Genomic DNA, 22,473 nt, shown 5'->3' with positions numbered 1-22,473 from the left:
GCCGTACATGACTGTACCCGGGAGCTGCCCCCTGCTGTGCCGTACATGACTGTACCCGGGAGCTGCCCCCTGCTGTGCCGTACATGACTGTACCCGGGAGCTGTCCCCTGCTGCGCCGTACATGACTGTACCCGGGAGCTGCCCCCTCCTGTGCCGTACATGACTGTACCCGGGAGCTGCCCCCTGCTGTGCCGTACATGACTGTACCCGGGAGATGCCCTCTGCTGTGCCGTACATGACTGTACCCGGGAAATGCCCCCTGCTGTGCCGTACATGACTGTACCCGGGAGATGCCACCTGCTGTGCCGTACATGACTGTACCCGGGAGCTGCCCCCTGCTGTGCCGTACATGACTGTACCCGGGAGCTGCCCCCTGCTGTGCCGTACATGACTGTACCCGGGAGATGCCCTCTGCTGTGCCGTACATGACTGTACCCGGGAGCTGCCCCCTGCTGTGCCGTACATGACTGTACCCGGGAGCTGCCCCCTGCTGTGCCGTACATGACTGTACCCGGGAGCTGCCCCCTGCTGTGCCGTACATGACTGTACCTGGGAGCTGCCCCCTGCTGTGCCGTACATGACTGTACCCGGGAGCTGCCCCCTGCTGTGCCGTACATGACTGTACCCGGGAGCTGCCCCCTGCTGTGCCGTACATGACTGTACCCGGGAGCTGCCCCCTGCTGTGGCGTACATGACTGTACCCGAGAGCTGCTCCCTGCTGTGCTGTACATGACTGTACCTGGGAGCTGCTCCCTGCTGTGCTGTACATGACTGTACCTGGGAGCTGCCCCCTGCTGTGCAGTAAATGGGGGTGCTGCCTTATATTACAGGGTCTGCCTATAGTGGTGCTGCCTTATTCTACAGGGTCTGCCTATAGGGATGCTGCCTTGTACTACAGGATCTGCCTATAGGGATGCTGTCTTATACTACAGGGTCTGCCTATGGGGGTGCTGCTTTATACTACAGGATCTACCTATGGGGTGCTGCCTGATACTACAGAGTCTGCTTATGGGTGCTGCCTTGTGCAATAGAGTCTGCCTATGTGGGTAGCATTATACAATATATAGTAGGCCTATGGGTAGTGTATTATACTATATGGAGGCTTATGGGGAGTGCATGATACTATATGGAGGCCTATGGTTAATGCATTATACTACATTTAGGACTATCCGGTGCATTATAGTATATAGAGGCTATCTAGGGGGCTTCATACAGTGTGGAGATTACAGTAAGGGGGCCATCGTACAGTGTGGAGATTACAGTGGGGGCCATCATACAGTCTTGGAGCCATCAAACAATTTGGGGGCTATTAAGGGGTCAGTATACTGTGTGGGTGGTACTATACAGTGAGGGGCATTATACTGTGTATAAGAGAGCATCATACTGTGTATAGGGGAGCTGTACAGGGGGGAGACTTGGGACATTATTAAATATAAAGTGGGCACTTATTGTTATAGGGGAACTCAGGTTACTGTTACTGTCAAAGGGGCACATGGCATTATTACTTTCTAGGGGGCAAAATATGGGCTCTTTTCTAGGGCACTTGCACCCAGCATTACTATATTATAGAGGGGTGCTTTAGAATTTAGAAGGCACAGAGAATCACATAGCAGGTGCAGTAATAGGGACACATACGGCAGCAGCGGCTCAGTATTGGGGTATCAGGGGCCGCAATAGGGACACACGACAGCAGTGGCTCAGTATTGGGGTATCAGCAGGATGAGGAGTTTGTGCAGGTTGGGAATAGATGGTGATGGGGCTGGAATATGAGAAGTGAAACGTGTCTTTGTTGTATTCTCTGCAGACGAGTGCTGGGTGGAAGAAGTTGTCACGTCGGTCTGGGCCAGATGGAAAAGACGTGAGACGTGAACGATTCCATCAGAAAGGACGTCAGCGGTAAGACATTATCTGTAACTGTGCTGTGATCTCTTATATGTTTTGTAGGGCTGGCATCTACCACTGACCATATGGCGGTATTATCCATGTTGGTCTTTATATAGAGATTACCTTCAGTAACAGCGCGGTCATCTGCTGAGGTTCTCCTCCACTATTGGGGTGGATCACCCCCCCCCGAGCCAAAACCCTAGCTACACCTCTGCCCCTGCTGTAATGTCAGTATTATCTTTTGCTTCTTTCCCTGCCCATGTGGTATGCAGTTGACGCAGTCAATTTTTAAAATGAACTTTCGTTCATGGGAAAATGCCTTTAATGTGACCGGCTTCCTCTGCCTGTAGACACGTCGCGCATCTGCCGCCGGGATCAGCCGAATGATTCACTGCACCTGCGCGGAATTCACTCAGGCGCAGTAAATCAGACCGCCACCATCTTTGTGCAGACAGATAGCGGCGGTCACTTTAATCTGCGTATGCACTCCTGTACAAAGATGGGAGCTGTCAGTGAGTCATTCAGCTGATCCCAGAGGCGGTGTGTTTGCGACGGTGTTCCGCTGGTGCTACCGCACAAGAGGCTGCGTGAGTGTGTGTGTGGTGCAACGGTGTTCCGCTGGTGGTACAGAGCAATAGGTTGATACCAGCAGCAGTTTCCATATTGAAACACCCATCACTTGGGTGTCCCAATACGGCGGTCGGTGAACTTCCTCCGCTTGGAATTCTGGGATACGGTGACATCTGGACAGAACAGGAAATGAAAACATTACAAGGCAATTATACAAATAGATACATAATATAATGGACCCCATATAATGCTCCATACAGAATGGGCCCCATATATTGTTCCATACAGTATAATGTGCCACATATAATGCTCTATATAGTATATGATGGGCACCATATAATGCCCCATTATATGATGGGCCCATATAATGCTCCATATATAATTGGCCCCTTAAGATACTCCATATATAATGGGCCCCATATACTGTCCATATGTAATTGGCCCAATAAGATGCTCCATAGATAATTGACACCATATACTGCTACATATGTAATTGGCCCCATATACTGCTCCATATGTACAGTGGGGGAAAAAAATATTTAGTCCTTCGACAGCTCTTTGGTCTTCACCATAGTGGAGTTTGGAGTGTGACTGTTTGAGATTGTGGACTGGTGTCTTTTATACTGATAACACATTCAAACAGGTGCCATTAGTACAAGTAATGAGTGGAGGACAGAGGAGCCTCCTAAAGAAGAAGTTACCGGTCTGTGAGAGCCAGAAATCTTTCATGTTTTTACGTGACAAAATACTTATTTTCCACCATAATTTGCAAAATAAAGCTTGCCAAATCAGAGAAGGTGATTTTCTGGATTTGTTTTCTCATTTTGACTCTCATAGCTGTGGTCTACCTATGATGTCAATTACAGGCCTCAGCTTATCTTTTTAAGAAGGAGAACTAGTACAATTGGTGGCTGACTAAATACTTTTTTCCCCACTGTAATTGGCCCTATATATTGCTCCAAACATTGAAAAAAAATGAAATATTTACCTCTCGTCGCTGGCTGCTGTTTGGCTCCAGACTCCTCGGCGTCTTCCGGCTCTCTGCATTGGGTTCCCTGAAAATTGCCCACACGGAAAATTGCCCACATGGAAAATTGCCAATTGCAGCATCACAAAGTTTCACATCTATGATATTTGAGGTGAAAGGTGAGGATGTTCACATGATGTGTGATCAACTTGTGATTTACAGCTGACCTATAATAATAATAATAATAATCTTTATTTTTATATAGCGCTAACATATTCCGCAGCGCTTTACAGTTTTGCACACATTATCATCGCTGTCCCCGATGGGGCTCACAATCTAGAATTCCTAACAGTATGTCTTTGGAATGTGGGAGGAAACCGGAGTGCCCGGAGGAAACCCACGCAAACACGGAGAGAACATACAAACTCTTTGCAGATGTTGTCCTGGGTGGGATTAGAACCCAGGACCCCAGCGCTGCAAGGCTGCAGTGCTAACCACTGCGCCACCATGCTGCCCATGCTGACCTAGTGCAAAACTGCAAACGTGCTGAAGATCGGTGGTCTGGAGCAGTCTGTCATTATCAGCAATAGATAGATCTAGTCTGCTCTCATCTCACTGATTCTGCCTTACTCCTCCCACCAGCCCAGAACAGCAGCACAGGCAGAACCAGCAGCAGTGTGATCCAGAGGAGCCATCACTGCTATCAGTACCCACAAAAGAATCACTGTATTATCTGTGGAGTTACATGGGACTGCAGGTCAGATCTAATACATTATCATCTCAGTGGGTGCCCACCAAAAGCAGGGTGCTGCTGGCTGAGATAGATGGTCCTGGAAGCCCAGAAGGCACTGCAGAAAGGTGAGATTCTGTCAGAATCTGTCGCAGGAGCGGAAGTGCCATAGCAGCGCCACTCTCCCATTGACTCCAGTGGCAGTGAATCTGGCACCTGCACTTCCTTCCCTGGCCACTTATGACTACCAAGAGTAAGAGTGAACAGACCCTACCTAGTTATGTATCATACACATATACTGCAGGTGCAGGCAGGCATAGGATGGAAGGAAATGCAGAGTGGATTTGAATAAGGGTCTCTAGGCCCAGACACACCACAATGAGAGTGGAATTATTGTTAGCACAGTGGAATGACAAGAACAGAATCCGTACTCTGGGACTAGGGATGAGTGAACTGGACCTGGAGAAGTAAACTGGGCCCAGAGACCTTTGTTGAAATCTATTCTGCATTTTCTTTGCTGCCTGTGTTGTGCTGTATTGTATTTTAATGGAGCCCATGGAAGTCAAGGACAATCACCCGGCAGCTAATTATTTGCAGGTGTGCAATGATTGTTTATTGTTGTTATTAGACCTCCTTAATAAATTGTTCTTAATAAACTTGTCTGTAGTTTTTTATGTGAGCAATTTTTGCAGACATTCTTCTGTGCTGCAGAGCTTCTCACCTATAATTATATACTATTCTCTGTTCTGCAGAGCATCTCACGTATACCTGCATACTATCCCCCTGTCCTGCAGAGCATTTAACCTCTATCTCTTTGGTATTCTCTGTTCTGCAGAGCATCTCACCTATAATTCTGTATTATTCTTCTGCCCTGCAGAGCATCTCACGTATACCTGCATACTATCCCCCTGTCATGCAGAGCATTTAACCTATATCTCTTTTCTATTCTCTGTCCTGCAGAGCATCTCGCCTATAATTCTATATTCTTCTGCCCTGCAGAGCATCTCGCGTATACCTGAATACTATCCTCCTGTCCTGCAGAGCATTTAACCTATATCTCTTTGCTATTCTCTGTCCTGCAGAGCATCTCACCTATAATTATTTATTATTATTCTGCCCTGCAGAGCATCTCATGTATACATGCATATACTATCCCCCTGTCCTACAGAGCATTTAACCTATAATTCAGCCTATGGGCAACTTTCTGTGGGCATTCTTCACCTTGCACCTCAAATATCATGGATCTGAAACATTGTGATGCTGCAATTAGCAATTTTCCGTGTGGGCAATTTTCCGTGTTGGCAATTTTCCGTGTGGGCAATTTTCTGGTCACCCACTAACAAATACACAGAGACCACCCAAGCATGCTCGGAGAAACCCGAGCAGCAAGCATACTCGCTCATCACTAGTACCAACCTCTTCAATGAAAACATTTTACAGAGGCTGTGTAATATTTATATACGTTGCAGCAATGTTACATTTTATACAATCTGTTGTGACTTTTAATTCTTAGTACATTATTTCTAACCACACGTGATCTTTCAGTAAACCGATTGGCACCCTTTCTGTTTTTTAATGTAATGCATTACTACCTCTGCTGTGTAACTCCTCTGATAAAGGCTCCAATCTCGCAGCTAAAATGTGTTATGATCTACAATACTATATTTTAACTAATAAACTACCGTATATACTCGAGTATAAGCCGACCCCCCTAATTTGGCCACAAAAAACTGGGAAAACTTAATGACTCGAGTATAAGCCTAGGGTGGGAAATGCAGCAGCTACCGGTAAATGTCAAAAGTAAAAATAGATACCAATAAAAGTAAAATTAATTGAGACATCAGTAGGTTAAGGATTTTTGAATATCCATATTGAATCAGGAGCCCCATATAATGCTCCATAAAGTTTGATGGCCCCATAAGATGCTCCATATTAAAATATGCCCCATATAATCCTGCATAAAGGTTAATAATGGCCCCATAAGATGCTCCATAGACATACAGTTAGGGCCAGAAATATTTGGACAGTGACACAAGTTTTGTCATTTTAGCTGTTTACAAAAACATGTTCAGAAATACAATTATATATATATAATATGGGCTGAAAGTGCACACTCCCAGCTGCAATATGATAGTTTCCACATCCAAATCGGAGAAAGGGTTTAGGAATCATAGCTCTGTAATGCATAGCGTCCTCTTTTTCAAGGGACCAAAAGTAATTGGACAATGGACTCTAAGGGCTGCAATTAACTCTGAAGGCGTCTCCCTCGTTAACCTGTAATCAATGAAGTAGTTAAAAGGTCAGGGGTGGATTCCAGGTGTGTGGTTTTGCATTTGGAAGCTGTTGCTGTGAGCAGACAACATGCGCTCAAAGGAACTCTCAATTGAGGTGAAGCAGAACATCCTGAGGCTGAAAAAAAAGAAAAAATCCATCAGAGAGATAGCAGACATGCTTGGAGTAGCAAAATCAACAGTTGGGTACATTCTGAGAAAAAAGGAATTGACTGGTGAGCTTGGGAACTCAAAAAGGCCTGGGCGTCCACGGATGACAACAGTGGTGGATGATCGCCGCATACTTAATTTGGTGAAGAGGAACCCGTTCACAACATCAACTGAAGTCCAGAACACTCTCAGTGAAGTTGGTGTATCTGTCTCTAAGTCAACAGTAAAGAGAAGACTCCATGACAGTAAATACAAAGGGTTCACATCTAGATGCAAACCATTCATCAATACCAAAAATAGACAGGCCAGAGTTAAATTTGCAGAAAAACACATCAAGAAGCCAGCTCAGTTCTGGAAAAGTATTCTATGGACAGATGAGACAAAGATCAACCTGTACCAGAATGATGGGAAGAAAAAAGTTTGGAGAAGAAAGGGAACGGCACATGATCCAAGGCACACCACATCCTCTGTAAAACATGGTGGAGGCAACGTGATGGCATGGGCATGCATGGCTTTCAATGGCACTGGGTCACTTGTGTTTATTGATGACATAAGAGCAGACAAGAGTAGCCGGATGAATTCTGAAGTGTACCGGGATATACTTTCAGCCCAGATTCAGCCAAATGCTGCAAAGTTGATTGGACGGCGCTTCATAGTACAGATGGACAATGACCCCAAGCATACAGCCAAAGCTACCCAGGAGTTCATGAGTGCCAAAAAGTGGAACATTCTGCAATGGCCAAGTCAATCTCCAGATCTAAACCCAATTGAGCATGCATTTCACTTGCTCAAATCCAGACTTAAGACGGAAAGACCCACAAACAAGCAAGACCTGAAGGCTGCGGCTGTAAAGGCCTGGCAAAGCATTAAGAAGGAGGAAACCCAGCGTTTGGTGATGTCCATGGGTTCCAGACTTAAGGCAGTGATTGCCTCCAAAGGATTTGCAACAAAATATTGAAAATAAAAATATTTTGTTTGGGTTATGTTTATTTGTCCAATTACTTTTGACCTCCTAAAATGTGGAGTGTTTGTAAAGAAATGTGTACAATTCCTACATTTTCTATCAGATATTTTTGTTCAACCCTTCAAATTAAACGTTACAATCTGCACTTGAATTCTGTTGTAGAGGTGTCATTTCAAATCCAATGTGGTGGCATGCAGAGCCCAACTCGCGAAAATTGTGTCACTGTCCAAATATTTCTGGCCCTAACTGTATTTGCCCCATATAGTGCTGCACAAACGTTATGGCCCCATAAGATGCTCCATACAGACACTTGCCCCATATAGTGCTGCACAAATGTTATGGCCCCATATAGTGCTGCATAAACGTTATGGCCCCATATAGACACTTGCCCCATATAGTACTGCACAAACGTTATGGCCCCATATAGACACTTGCCCCATACAGTGCTGCACAAACGTTATGGCCCCATACAGACACTTGCCCCATATAGTGCTGCACAAATGTTATGGCCCCATACAGACACTTGCCCCATATAGTGCTGCACAAATGTTATGGCCCCATATAGACACTTGCCCCATAGAGTGCTGCACAAACGTTATGGCCCCATACAGACACTTGCCCCATATAGTGCTGCACAAATGTTATGGCCCCATACAGACACTTGCCCCATATAGTGCTGCACAATAGTTATGGCCCCATATAGTACTGCATAAATGTTATGGCCCCATACAGACACTTGCCCCATATAGTGCTGGACAAATGTTATGGCCCCATATAGTGCTGCACAAATGTTATGGCCCCATATAGTGCTGCACAAATGTTATGGCCCCATACAGACACTTGCCCCATATAGTGCTGCACAAATGTTATGGCCCCATACAGACACTTGCCCCATATAGTGCTGCACAAACGTTATGGCCCCATATAGTGCTGCACAAACGTTATGGCCCCATATAGTGCTGCACAAATGTTATGGCCCCATATAGTGCTGCACAAACGTTATGGCCCCATATAGGGCTGCACAAACGTTATGGCCCCATATAGGGCTGCACAAACGTTATGGCCCCATATAGTGCTGCACAAACGTTATGGCCCCATATAGGGCTGCACAAACGTTATGGCCCCATATAGTGCTGTACAAACCTTATGGTCCCATAGATGCTCCATACAGACACTTGCCCCATTTGCTGTGATAAAAGAAAAAAATCACATACTCACCTCTCCGTCGCTCAGGCCCCCGGCACTTTCAATATTCACGTGCTCCTCGTTCCTGCGCCGCTCCATCTTCAGCACTGACATTCAGGCTGAGGGCGCGCACTAACCACGTCACCGCACCCTCTGACCTGAGCGCCACTGCTGAAGATGGAGCGGCGCTCCCCTCCCCGTTATACTTGCCTGCTCCTGGCGCTGTGCAGTCCCTGCTTCCCCGACGCTGCAGCTGCTTCCCCGACGCTGCAGCTTCTTCCTGTATTGAGCGGTCACCCTTACCGCTCATTACAGTAATGAATATGCGGCTCCACCTCTATAGGAGGTGGAGCCGCATATTCATTACTGTAATGAGCGGTACCATGTGACCGCTCAGTACGGGAAGAAGCTGGGGCGCCAGTGAAGCAGGGACCTGCAGGGACCGCGCCAGGAGCAGGTGAGTATAATTAGAAAGCCCCCGCTCCCCCTCACCTGCCGATCCCTGCGTATGACTCGAGTATAAGCTGAGAGGGGGACTTTCAGCCCAAAAAAGTGGGTTGAAAATCTCGGCTTATACTCGAATATATACGGTAGATTCAGCAGTAAACTATTCACGGTAATTTAACCCCTTCACATACGGCGCATGTCGGGTATTCCCCTTTGATGTGAGCTCCGGAGCTGAGCTCACTTCTTTCCGGCATATGACAGCAGATTGTATCGCAATCCACCCACGGCCGTTAACAGGTTCAAACTCTGACAGTGGCATTCAACCGGATCGCGCCGAAAGCTTGTCACATGACGGCAAGTCGCTGATGGAATGGCCTGACAACCCGGGGTCTGCAGAAGACCTCGGTGGTTGTCAATGCCGGATAGCTATGAGCGCTGTCCAGCGGTCGGCGCTGATAGCAAGTGAGCATTTTAGCTATATAAAGCAGTGCTGAAACCTTGCTCTATGTTAGCACAAGTGATAAGAAGATCACGCTTCTAGTCTCCCATGGAGACTATTGAAGCTAGTAAAAAGTAAAGAAAAACAAGGAAAGTAAAAAAAAAAAAAGTTTAAATCGCCCCCCCATTCAAAATACAGCAAAAAACCCCAAAACACATATCTTGCTTTGCTGGGTGCAAAATCGCCCGATCTATCAATATATAAAAATAACTATTCCGATAAGTAAACGGCATAAGGAAAACTAAAGTCAAAGTGCCAGAATTGCATTTTTTTTGGTCACCGCAACATTGCATTAAAATGCAATAACTGGACAATCAAAAGTTCGTATCTTCACTAAAATGCTATCAATAAAAACGTCAGCTCGGTAGACAAAAAATAAGCCCTCACCCAACCCGAGATCACGAAAACCTTTTTTTTAGGGACCATCTCACATTTTAAATGACTTTAAGGGGCCTATATGACAGCAAATACCCAAAAGTGACACCATTCTAAAAACTGCACCCAACAAGGTGCTCAAAACCACATTCAAGAAGTTTATTAACCCTTCTGGTGCTTCATAGGAGTTTTTGGAATGAGAAAGAAAAAAATTAACGTAACTTTTTTTCAAATTTTTTTTACTTTAGACCCAATTTTTTTAATTTTTGCCAGGGTAACAGGAAAAAGAAGGACCCCAAAACTGGGCGCACGGCAGGGCTTGGAAGGGAAGGAGCGCCATTTGACTTTGAATGCAAAACTTGCTGGAATAATTAGCATTAGCCATGTCGCCTTTGGAGAGCCCCTGATACGACTAAACCGTGGAAACCATTAAACACCAACTCGGTATACCAGGGTCTGAGTCAAAAAGAAAAGCAATTTGAAAAAAACAAAACTCCTAAAAATTAACTTTTAATAATATATTAAAAAGTATCAATTTGACCAAAAATACCAAATGGGTCTCCTGACTGGAAAGGAGTAATGGTGGGTCTGGTAATGATCAATACAAACAAGTCCTTATATAACAATTACCCATAAATCGTGGGCTGTACTTCATTGACATAAATTATACATTTAATTTTTGTATGCCTCCGATTAGAGGAACAAAAAAAATAATTGAAGTAACAAAATTATTTTTAAAATGTTGAAATTTATTAATTCAATACTGAAAGAAACAGGAAAAGATGGTACTGGGAAAAAAGGAGGTTGTAAATAAAGTCCACAATTAGCTTATGACAACATATCTGTCAAGGAAAAACGCGTGCACTAATACTAGGTGGTGCAGCAAGGTAGGTTCCCACACCTTAACGTAAATCAAAAAATAAACCTTTGCACTCAACTTATAATGCTCAGATGCTAGTTTATTGTAGTACTAGAAACGTTTTGGTCCGCTACAAATGGGACCTTCATCAGTAACGTACTAGTGGAAATAGTTGGGAGCAAGCAATATTTCAAATAGTTTCCGGGGCACAATGCAGGCAGTGCCTGAATGGATAACAGGGAAGCGCGCCAACTAGGCTGCGGGATAGGAGTGAAGTGCTCACGGGTGTGACAAGCGGGGATTCCGCGTCTGACCCGTGAGCACTTCACTCCTATCCCGCAGCCTAGTTGGCGCGCTTCCCTGTTATCCATTCAGGCACTGCCTGCATTGTGCCCCGGAAACTATTTGAAATATTGCTTGCTCCCAACTATTTCCACTAGTACGTTACTGATGAAGGTCCCATTTGTAGCGGACCGAAACGTTTCTAGTACTACAATAAACTAGCATCTGAGCATTATAAGTTGAGTGCAAAGGTTTATTTTTTGATTAACATATCTGTCAAAACTCAAATTCACAGCAAGATAATATTTTCAGAATCACAACACAAAACTTTATATAATGCCAATAAAGTGCTTATGGGCTATAATCATTCTCCAATTTAAATAAAAAAACAAATTTCAAAGTGCATAGTGCCAAGGAAAATACTATTCCGCACAAAGATTAGAAATAGATAAAGTAAAAATTGAAGAATAAAGAACAATTGCTCTTATCTGAATCGGCCACCAGATGATGCTAAAGCTTTCAAATACAATATCTCATGACTGCATAGACTTTCCTATGTTCATAAAATGCAAACACTTAGGGCTCCTTTTCACTTGCGAGAAATACGTGCGAGTCTCGCAGGTTAAAACCAAGCTCTGGTGCTAGCACTCTAGAGCGGAGCGTGCAGCTCCATGTGTTGCTATGCAGCCGCACGCTCCGCTCTGGAGTGCCGGCGCCACAGCTCGGTTTTAACCTGCGAGACTCGGACGTATTTCTCGCAAGTGAAAAGGAGCCCTTAGAAAGCAGGCACCATTTCCAGAACATATTCATATTAGACCTGCCATATATCCATCAAAGAGAGCACTACTTTACCACTTAGGTATCTGTATTGCCTTTTGTACTAGCGGAAAAAATGTCAGCAAGAAATTAATAAGGACGATGTCCAGCATGCGTGTGCAGTGTTTTTGAACATGTCAAATACAAGTAAATACCTGTATGCCGTGAGTGTATAAAAAGTGCTACTGTCAGGACTTTACAACCTCTTGCCCCGACGCGCGCATTTCACCCAGCTTCTTCGGGGGGCATGGTGCCCCATACCAACAAAAAAGCAGTGTTCCATTCTCTGAGGCTGCCCCTGGGTTACCATAACCTTTCCCCTGATGAACCCCTGTTTGTACCTACAATAGGGGAAAAATGTGTTGGGATGGGGCACCAGCACCTTTGAGATAAGTAAATAAACTCAAAAGAAATATTCATCAAAAAAAGGTATCCAATAATTACACCACTGCCCTGCACACACCACTCCAACGCCTGTTTCACTTCCATTTCGTCAGGGATAGTGAAATTTAATATATAATCTACATATTTTTTTTTTATTCCTTTTGGTTTTAATTTGTTTTAATAAAAGTCTCTTGTTTTTAATATGATTTTTTTGTGCTATCATTTTTTAATATAAATAAAGTAATAATTGTTGGATACCTTCTTTTGACGAATATTTCTTTTGGGTTTATATATTGATACTTGATATCCATATCATATATTGATTAGTTATATTTTGGTATTTCTTTTCTATATACGATTTTGTCTACCTTTTGAGATAAGTGTCTACTGTATTATGGGCATGTTCTTCTGATACACCTATATTTTTCTCCATACTGTTTTGGCCATTTATATGCATTTAGAGTTTGGGGTATCAGCCCCTCCATAATAAGCGTGTTGTTATACATTGTATTGCAGAGGTGTCAAACTGCTTTCCTCGAGGGCTGCAAACAGGTCATGTTTCCAGGATTTCCTTGTATTGCACAGGTGATAATTTAATCACCTACACACATAATGATTACAGCACTTTGTGCAAAGCTAAGGAAATCTTGAAAACACGTATGGTTTGCGGCCCTCGAGGAATGCAGTTTGACACCCCTGTTGTATTGTATTGCTGTATATATAAAAATCTATTGTGCGGTGCTTTATAAACTATCTATTGTGCTATTTACTATATGTGATTATTAGGTCTACAATATCTATATGTTTTGTCTCTGACCAGTGATATACTGTAATTTTCTCTTTACACCACTACAAGATACTAGACATAAGGAGCGTTTATGCATGTCAATCCATCTCTGTAACGTTCAGCCATATCACTGTACGGCTCAGTACAGATTAAGCACAGTAGTATTTGTATCATCTGCACTATTAGCACTTTATTTTTCATATACGGTAGGTGTTTGGTGGTGGCTTTTGTTAAGGAGTCCTGTTCAGGGTCAATAAGGGTCAGTCGTCGTCGAGTCGGGGACGCCAAATCAATACCCAGGGTGCCAATCTCCACTGTAAGGAAGGGATATCGTCCCTAGATAATTCCATATAATTGTTATTTGATAAACGAGCATGTCATGCTTTTGTATCGTGACTATTTAAACCGACTGATACTACTATTACCAGACCCTCCATTACTCCTTTCAAGTCAACAGAACCGTTTGGTATTTTTGGTAAAATTGATACTTTTTAATTTATTATTAAAAGTAAATTGTTAGAGTTTTTGTTTTTTCCAATTGTTTTTTTTTAAACAGTGGAAACCCCCCACAAGTGACACCATTTTGGAAACCAGACCCCTCAGGGAACTTGTTTATATGTAAGCTAAGCACCTTGAATCACCAGGTGCTTCACAAAAGTTTATAATGTAGAGCCGTGAACCTGGTGACAGGTTCCCTTTTATTTGTTTCAGATCTTCAATACAACAAATGAAACTCATATATTGTATGTAGTCATTACAAACAGAGTGATCTATTTCAAGTGTTTATTTATTGGGACTCGCATGACAGCACCACGAGAGAGGGGATCCGCCCATTAGGAACAGGAAACCTACAGATACAAAAGAGCGGCACCTCTCTCACGTATCAGTTGGTTTTCTGTTCCTAAAGGGACTGAATCCTACAGAATTTTCAAGGATCCCAGGCCGGCAGACTCAGGTAGCGTGGGCGTCACGGTGGTCCTGGCAGGGCTGCACGGCGGTGACGTTCACAGCAGGGAGTAGTCGCCGCTTGTGTTCTGTCTCCGGGCCAGCGCAAGGCGAGTATATTCCCCTGGTGTTTCCTCCTTCCGAGCGGGCTGGTGCTGCAGGCTTTGTATTGTGCGGCGGCATTATGGTGGCGCCACCCGGTGTATCGCTGGCTAGCCGGGCGTCCCGAGCTGCTCTAATCGCTGATAGGAAGCGCTGCGGGCCGGGGTGACGTCTGGGGGCGGAGCCGGCGTCTACTTCCGAATCTCGGGGTTCCGCGCATGCGCAGTGTCTCCAACATGGCAGCACCCACCGGGATTTGCACGCCGCTCACTCACAGACCCCCGGCCGATCTCCTGCACCTGGGGGGCAAACAGCGAATCAGGGTGGAGCGCTTGGCGAGTCTGCTGACCAGAGGAGGGGTATTTAAACGAGCTCCAGATCTGGTCCTTTGCTTCTGGCTTCAAATCCGTGAGGTATGGAGAGTGGTCGTGAACAGCAGCCTCAGCTGCTGGATGAGGTATGTCAGAAGCCCAAAGGGAAGGAACATGACAGGAGGAGTGATGAGTCTGGCTGCAAAAGCTCCTCCAGACAGGGATCAGGAGCATCAGCCAGGAAAGATCCCCCTCATATTCCGGTATCTTTCTTTTTTGGCAACCACTGGTAAGTGATCTATGAGAATGTTCACTCAGTGACGTGATTCCCCTCATATTCTTTATTTTAGGGGGAAAAATGCATCGGTAAGGCTAAACATAAAGAATGTACCATCTGCGGAGTTCCCTTACCCGATTTGTGCCCTAAAAAACTGTGTGCCCCCTGTATCCAGCAGACAGTGAGGTCTCAAGGAAGGGGAAAGGGTGGAGGGCATTAGATCTTCATAGACTAGATTGCCTTACTTGCCCCCTCAAGTAGCGGAGGAATCCTTTAGTGTGGCAGCAAGCCTGAAAGAGATGGTCAGGGCGGAAGTTAAACAGTCCATTAAGTTCTGTCTCAAGCAGGAAGCTCTAAATACAAAGCTCCTCTGGTCTTTGATTCTTCGGTGGATGAGGATAGAGATGAAGTTTCCTGCGTTTCGGCTTCATCGTCCTCTTCAGATGAAGACACTGCATGCTTTTGACTACCACTTGAAAGGATAGATAAATTAGTTAAGGCTGTTAGAGGGACTATGGGCATAACAGAACCCAAACCTCAGCTATCCAGAAAAGAGATTATGTTTAGTGGATTGGAGCAAAAGAAGCGTAGAGCTTTTCCGCTAAACTAAAAGATTCAGGAGCTTATTAATAGAGAATGGAAGAAACCTGAGAAAAAAGGTTCCTTGCCACCAGCACAGAAACGCAGATATCCCTTTGATGACCCGGCAGTCAGCAGTTGGGAGAAAGCCCCTAAACTAGATGCGGCAGTAGCCAAAGTGGCAAAACGGGCTTCTCTTCACTTTGAGGATATGGGAACCCTTAAGGACCCCTTTGACAGGAAGGCCGACACCTTTCTTAAAGGTACCTGGGAAACGGCAGCCGGTTCCTTAAGACCTGCGGTAGCATTAATTTGTACAGCCAGGTCAATGATGGTTTGGCTGGACCAACTAGAATCCCAGTTAAAGGAGGGGGCCTGAAGAGACTCTATTTTAACTGCTCTGCCGGTGATTCAGGAGGCAACTGCCTTCTTATCGGACGCTTCTATTGACTCAGTTAAGATGGCGGCTAGAGCGGCAGGACTCTCTAATGCAGCTAGAAGAGCCTTGTGGTTAAAATGCTGGCCGGGAGATATACAGACAAGGTCGAAACTCTGCACCATTCCTTGCAAGGGAGAATATTTGTTTGGTTGGACTTGGGATTTTCCTCAGATCTCACTTTCGGGTTAAGGGGTGCTACAGGTTATAGTCCCTCCCTAAGGTGGCTTACATCTCTGTAAATCTCTCGTGGTGCTGTCATGGGAGTCCGAATAAAGCATTAAACTACTTACCGGTAGCTTCATTTTTCGGAGGCCCATGACCGCACCCTTAGTTCCCTCCGCACTTCCTTAACCCCTTCCCGACCTTTGACGCCACGTAGGCGTCATGAAAGTCGGTGCCAATCCGACCCATGACGCCTATGCGGCGTCATGGAAAGATCGCGTCCCTGCAGATCGGGTGAAAGGGTTAACTCCCATTTCACCCGATCTGCAGGGACAGGGGGAGTGGTAGTTTAGCCCAGGGGGGGTGGCTTCACCCCCTCGTGGCTACGATCGCTCTGATTGGCTGTTGAAAGTGAAACTGCCAATCAGAGCGATTTGTAATATTTCACCCATTATAACGGGTGAAATATTACAATCCAGCCATGGCCGATGCTGAAATATCATCGGCCATGGCTGGAAATACTAGTGTGCCCCCACCCCACCCCTCCGATCGCCCCCCCACCCCCCCGATCTGGCCGGTACACTGCTCCGGCTCCCCTCCGCCCTGTGCTCCGCTCCCCCCCGTACTCGTGTCCGCTCCCCCCGTGCTCCAATCACCCCCCCGTGCTCCAATCACCCCCCCTGCACTCCGATCCACCCCCCCCCGTGCTCCGTTCCACCCCCCCGTGCTCCGTTCCAGCCCCCCCGTGCTCCGTTCCACGCCCCCCGCGCTCCGTTCCACCCCTCCCGCGCTCCGATTCCCCCCCCCGTGCTCCGATCCCCCCCCCCGTGGTCCCCCCCCACCCTATCATACTTACCGATCCAGCCGTGGTCCCGTCCGTCTTCTCCCGGGCGCCGCCATCTTCCAAAATGGCGGGCGCATGTGCAGTGCGCCCGCCGAATCTGCCGGCCGGCAGATTCGTTCCAAAGTGCATTTTGATCACTGAGATATAATCTATCTCAGTGATCAAAATAAAAAAAATAATAAATGACCCCCCCCCCCTTTGTCACCCCCATAGGTAGGGACAATAAAAAAATAAAGAAATTTTTTTTTTTCCACTAATGTTAGAATAGGGTTAGGGTTAGGGGTAGGGTTAGGGGTAGGGGTAGGGTTAGGGTTAGGGTTAGGGGTAGGGGTAGGGTTAGGGTTAGGGGTAGGGGTAGGGTTAGGGGTAGGGCTAGGGTTAGGGCTAGGGTTAGGGTTAGGAATGTGCACACGTATTCTGGTCCTCTGCGGATTTTTCCGCTGCGGATTTGATAAATCCGCAGTGCTAAACCGCTGCGGATTTATGGCGGATTTACCGCGTTTTTTTCTGCGCATTTCACTGCGGTTTTACAATTGCGATTTTCTATTGGAGCAGTTGTAAAACCGCTGCGGAATCCGCACAAAGAAGTGACATGCTGCGGAATGTAAACCGCTGCATTTCCGTGCAGTTTTTCCGCAGCATGTGTACAGCGATTTTTGTTTCCCATAGGTTTACATTGAACTGTACACTCATGGGAAACTGCTGCGGATCCGCAGCGTTTTCCGCAGCGTGTGCACATACCTTTAGAATTAGGCTATGTGCACACGGTGCGGATTTGGCTGCGGATTCGCAGCAGTGTTCCATCAGGTTTACAGTACCATGTAAACATATGAAAAACCAAATCCGCTGTGCCCGTGATGCGGAAAATACCGCGCGGGAACGCTGCGTTGTATTTTCCGCAGCATGTGAATTCTTTGTGCGGATTCCGCAGCGTTTTACACCTGTTCCTCAATAGGAATCCGCAGGTGAAATCTGCACAAAAAACACTGGAAATCCGCGGAAAATCCGCAGGTAAAACACAGTGCCTTTTACCCGCAGATTTTTCAAAAATGGTGCGGAAATATCTCACACGAATCCGCAACGTGGGCACATAGCCTTAGGGTTAGGGTTGGAATTAGTGTTGTGGTTAGGGGTGTGTTGGGGTTAGGGTTGTGATTAGGATTATGGCTACAGTTGGGAATAGGGTTAGGGGTATGTTGGGGTTAGGGGTGTGTTGTGGTTAGGGTTGTGATTAGGATTATGGCTACAGTTGGGATTAGGGTTAGGGGTGTGTTGGGGTTAGTGTTGGAGTTAGAATTGAGGGGTTACCACTGTTTAGGCACATCAGGGGTCTCCAAACGCAACATGGCGCCACCATTGATTCCAGCCAATCTCGTATTCAAAAATTCAAATGGTGCTCCCTCACTTCCGAGCCCCGACGTGCGCCCAAACAGTGGTTTACCCCCACATATGGGGTACCAGCATACTCAGGACAAACTGCGCAACAATTACTGGGGTCCAATTTCTCCTGTTACCCTTGTGAATCTAAAAAAATGCTTGCTAAAACATAATTTTTGAGGAAAGAAAAATGATTTTTTATTTTCACGGCTCTGTGTTGTAAACGTCTGTGAAGCACTTGGGGGTTCAAAGTGCTCACCACATATCTAGATAAGTTCCTTGGGGGGTCTAGTTTCCAAAATGGGGTCACTTGTGGGGGGTTTCTACTGTTTAGGCACACCAGGGGCTCTGCAAACGCAACGTGACGCCCGCAGACCATTCCATCAAAGTCTGCATTTCAAAAGTCACTACTTCCCTTCTGAGCCCCGACGTGTGCCCAAACAGTGGTTTACCCCCACATATGGGGTATCAGCGTACTCAGGAGAAACTGGACAACAACTTTTGGGGTCCAATTTCTCCTGTAACCCTTGGGAAAATAAAAAATTCTGGGCTAAATAATTATTTTTGAGGAAAGAAAACGTATTTATTATTTTCACGGCTCTGCATTATAAACTTCTATGAAGCACTTGGGGGTTCAAAGTGCTCACCACACATCTAGATAAGTTCCTTTCAGGGTCTAGTTTCCAAAATGGGGTCACTTGTGGGGGGTTTCTACTGTTTAGGCACATCAGGGGCTCTGCAAACGCAACGTGACGCCCGCAGAGCATTCCATCAAAGTCTGCATTTCAAAACGTCACTACTTCAATTCCAAGCCCCGGCATGTGCCCAAACAGTAGTTTACCCCCACATATGGGGTATCACCGTACTCAGGAGAAACTGGACAACAAATATTGGGGTCAAATTTCTCCTGTTACCCTTGGGAAAATTAAAAAACTCTGGGCTAAATAATTATTTTTGAGGAAAGAAAACGTATTTATTATTTTCACGGCTCTGCATTATAAACTTCTATGAAGCACTTGGGGGTTCAAAGTGCTCACCACACATCTAGATAAGTTCCTTTGGGGGTCTAGTTTCCAAAATGGGGTCACTTGTGGGGGGTTTCTACTGTTAAGCCACATCAGGGGCTCTGCAAACGCAACGTGACGCCCACAGAGCATTCCATCAAAGTCTGCATTTCAAAACGTCACTACTTCACTTCCGAGCCCCGGCATGTGCCCAAACAGTGATTTACCCCCACATATGGGGTATCAGCGTACTCAGGAGAAACTGGACAACAACTTTTGGGGTCAAATTTCTCCTGTTACCCTTGGGAAAATAAAAAATTGCAGGCTAAAAGATCATTTTTGAGAAAATAATTTTTTTTTTTTTTTCATGGCTCTGCGTTATAAACTTCTGTGAAGCACTTGGGGGTTCAAAGTCCTCACCACACATCTAGATTAGTTCCTTTGGGGGTCTAGTTTCTAAAATGGTGTCATTTCTGGGGGATCTCCAATGTTTAGGCACACAGGGGCTCTCCAAACGTGACATGGTGTCCGCTAATGATTGGAGCTAATTTTCCATTTAAAAAGCCAAATGGCGTGCCATCCCTTCCGAGCCCTGCCGTGCGCCCAAACAGTGGTTTACCCCCACATATGGGGTATCAGCGTACTCAGGACAAACTGGACAACAATATTTGGGGTCCAATTTCTCCTATTATCCTTGGCAAAATAGGAAATTCCAGGCTAAAAAATCATTTTTGAGGAAAGAAAAATTATTTTTTATTTTCATGGCTCTGCGTTATAAACTTCTGTGAAGCACCTGGGGGTTTAAAGTGCTCAATATGCATCTAGATAAGTTCCTTGGGGGGTCTAGTTTCCAAAATGGGGTCACTTGTGCGGGAGCTCCAATGTTTAGGCACACAGGGGCTCTCCAAACGCGACATGGTGTCCGCTAACAATTGGAGCTAATTTTCCATTCAAAAAGTCAAATGGCGCGCCTTCTCTTCCGAGCCCTGCCGAGTGCCCAAACAGTGGTTTACCCCCACATATGAGGTATCGGCGTACTCAGGAGAAATTGCCCAACAAATTTTATGATCCATTTTATCCTACTGCCCATGTGAAAATGAAAAAATTGAGGCGAAAAGAATTTTTTTGTGAAAAAAAAGTACTTTTTCATTTTTACAGATCAATTTGTGAAGCACCTGAGGGTTTAAAGTGCTCACTAGGCATCTAAATTAGTTCCTTGGGGGGTCTAGTTTCCAAAATGGGGTCACTTGTGGGGGAGCGCCAATGTTTAGGCACACAGGAGCTATCCAAACGCGACATGGTGTCCGCTAACGATGGAAATAATTTTTCATTCAAAAAGTCAAATGGCGCTCCTTCCCTTCCGAGCCTTACCATGTGCCCAAACAGTGGTTTACCTCCACATGTGAGGTATTGGTGTACTCAGGAGAAATTGCCCAACACATTTTAGGATCCATTTTATCCTGTTGCCCATGTGAAAATGAAAAAATTGAGGCTAAAAGAATTTTTTTGTGAAAAAAAAGTACTTTTTCATTTTTACGGATCAATTTGTGAAGCACCTGGGGGTTCAAAGTGCTCACTATGCATCTAGATAAGTTCCTTGGGGCGTCTAGTTTCCAAAATGGGGTCACTTGTGGGGGAGCTCCAATTTTTAGGCACACGGGGGCTCTCCAAACGTGACATGGTGTCCGCTAAAGAGTGGAGCCAATTTTTGATTCAAAAAGTCAAATGGCGCTCCTTCCCTTCCAAGCCCTGCCGTGCGCCAAAACAGTGGTTTACCCCCACATATGAGGTATCAGCGTACTCAGGACAAATTGGACAACAACTTTCGTGGTTCAGTTTCTCCTTTTACCATTGGGAAAATAAAAAAATTGTTGCTAAAAGATAATTTTTGTGACTAAAAAGTTAAATGTTCATTTTTTCCTTCCATGTTGCTTCTGCTGCTGTGAAGCACCTGAAGGGTTAATAAACTTCTTGAATGTGGTTTTGAGTACCTTGAGGGGTGCAGTTTTTAGAATGGTGTCACTTTTGGGTATTTTCAGCCATATAGACCCCTCAAACTGACTTCAAATGTGAGGTGGTCCCTAAAAAAAATGGTTTTGTAAATTTCGTTGTAAAAATGACAAATCGCTGGTCGAATTTTAACCCTTATAACTTCCTAACAAAAAAAAATTTTGTTTCCAAAATTGTGCTGATGTAAAGTAAACATGTGGGAAATGTTATTTATTAACTATTTTGTGTCACATATCTCTCTGGTTTAACAGAATAAAAATTCAAAATGTGAAAATTGCGAAATTTTCAAAATTTTCGCCAAATTTCCGTGTTTATCACAAATAAATGCAGAATTTATTGACCTAAATTTACCACTAACATGAAGCCCAATATGTCACGAAAAAACAATCTCAGAACCGCTAGGATCCGTTGAAGCGTTCCTGAGTTATTACCTCATAAAGGGACACTGGTCAGAATTGCAAAAAACGGCAAGGTCTTTAAGGTCAAAATAGGCTGGGTCTTGAAGGGGTTAAAATTAAAAAAAAAAAAAAAAAGTTTTTTTTCACGTGAGATATCTGGATTGCAGTTTTTATTGAGATATTGTATATGATTGTTTATATTTGTATGCTATTAACCACGGTAGTCCTCCCAGGCTCTGTAATACAACTGATACGTGGGAGAGGTGCCGCACTTTTGTATCTGTAGGTTTCCTGTTCCTAATGGGCGGATCCCTTCTCTCGTGGTGCTGTCATGGGCCTCCGAAAAATGCCGCTACCGGTAAGTAGCTTAATGCTTTCTGTTAATGTTGATGATTATGGCTTACAGCCAATGAAAACCCAAAAGTCATTATCACAGTAAACCGAATACTTTATAACATCAGCTTGAAAAATGATTTTAAAATCCGAAATGTTGGCCTACTGAAATTGAGGCAATCAGTCTGTGGCACTGCTGATGTGTTTTGGAAGCCCAGGTTGCTTTGATGGCCTACAGCTCGTCTGCATTGTTGGGTCTTGAGTCTCTCATCTTCCTCTTGACACTACCCCATAGATTCTCTATGGGGTTAAGGTCAGGCGAGTTTGCTGGCCAGTCAAGCACATTGATACTGTTGTTTTTAAACCAGGTATTGGTATTGCTGGAGAATGAAATGTCCATCTCCTAAAAGCTTGTCGGTAGAGGGAAGCATGAAGTGCTCTAAAATTTCCTGGTTGACGGCTGAGCTGACTTTGGGCATGATAAAACACAGTGGACCTACAC

At 45.1% G+C, this 22,473-nt stretch overlaps 1 protein-coding gene across 6 annotated transcripts in view; it reads left to right on the top strand.

Annotated features, from left to right (window-relative positions):
* PMS1 (PMS1 homolog 1, mismatch repair system component) overlaps positions 1 to 22,473 on the top strand; it is a 439,606-nt gene that overhangs the window by 6,768 nt on the left and 410,365 nt on the right. For 5 of the 6 annotated variants that reach the window (XR_011314688.1, XM_069733861.1, XM_069733857.1 and 2 more), the window contains exon 2: positions 1,805 to 1,896. The exons of the other annotated variant lie outside the window; for it this stretch is intronic. Coding sequence is in view for 3 of the 5 variants with exons in the window: in XM_069733861.1 (XP_069589962.1) it covers positions 1,805 to 1,896 (92 nt within the window). In the remaining 2 variants the exon portion in view is untranslated. The remainder of the gene's footprint in view (positions 1 to 1,804; positions 1,897 to 22,473) is intronic. 6 annotated transcript variants of the gene reach the window in all.

Source organism: Ranitomeya imitator, chromosome 7 (assembly GCF_032444005.1).
Source record: "Ranitomeya imitator isolate aRanImi1 chromosome 7, aRanImi1.pri, whole genome shotgun sequence".
Classification (NCBI taxonomy): Eukaryota; Metazoa; Chordata; class Amphibia; order Anura; family Dendrobatidae; genus Ranitomeya; species Ranitomeya imitator.
Note: the sequence above shows the minus strand (reverse complement) of the source record. Positions and strands in the feature narration are given on the sequence as shown.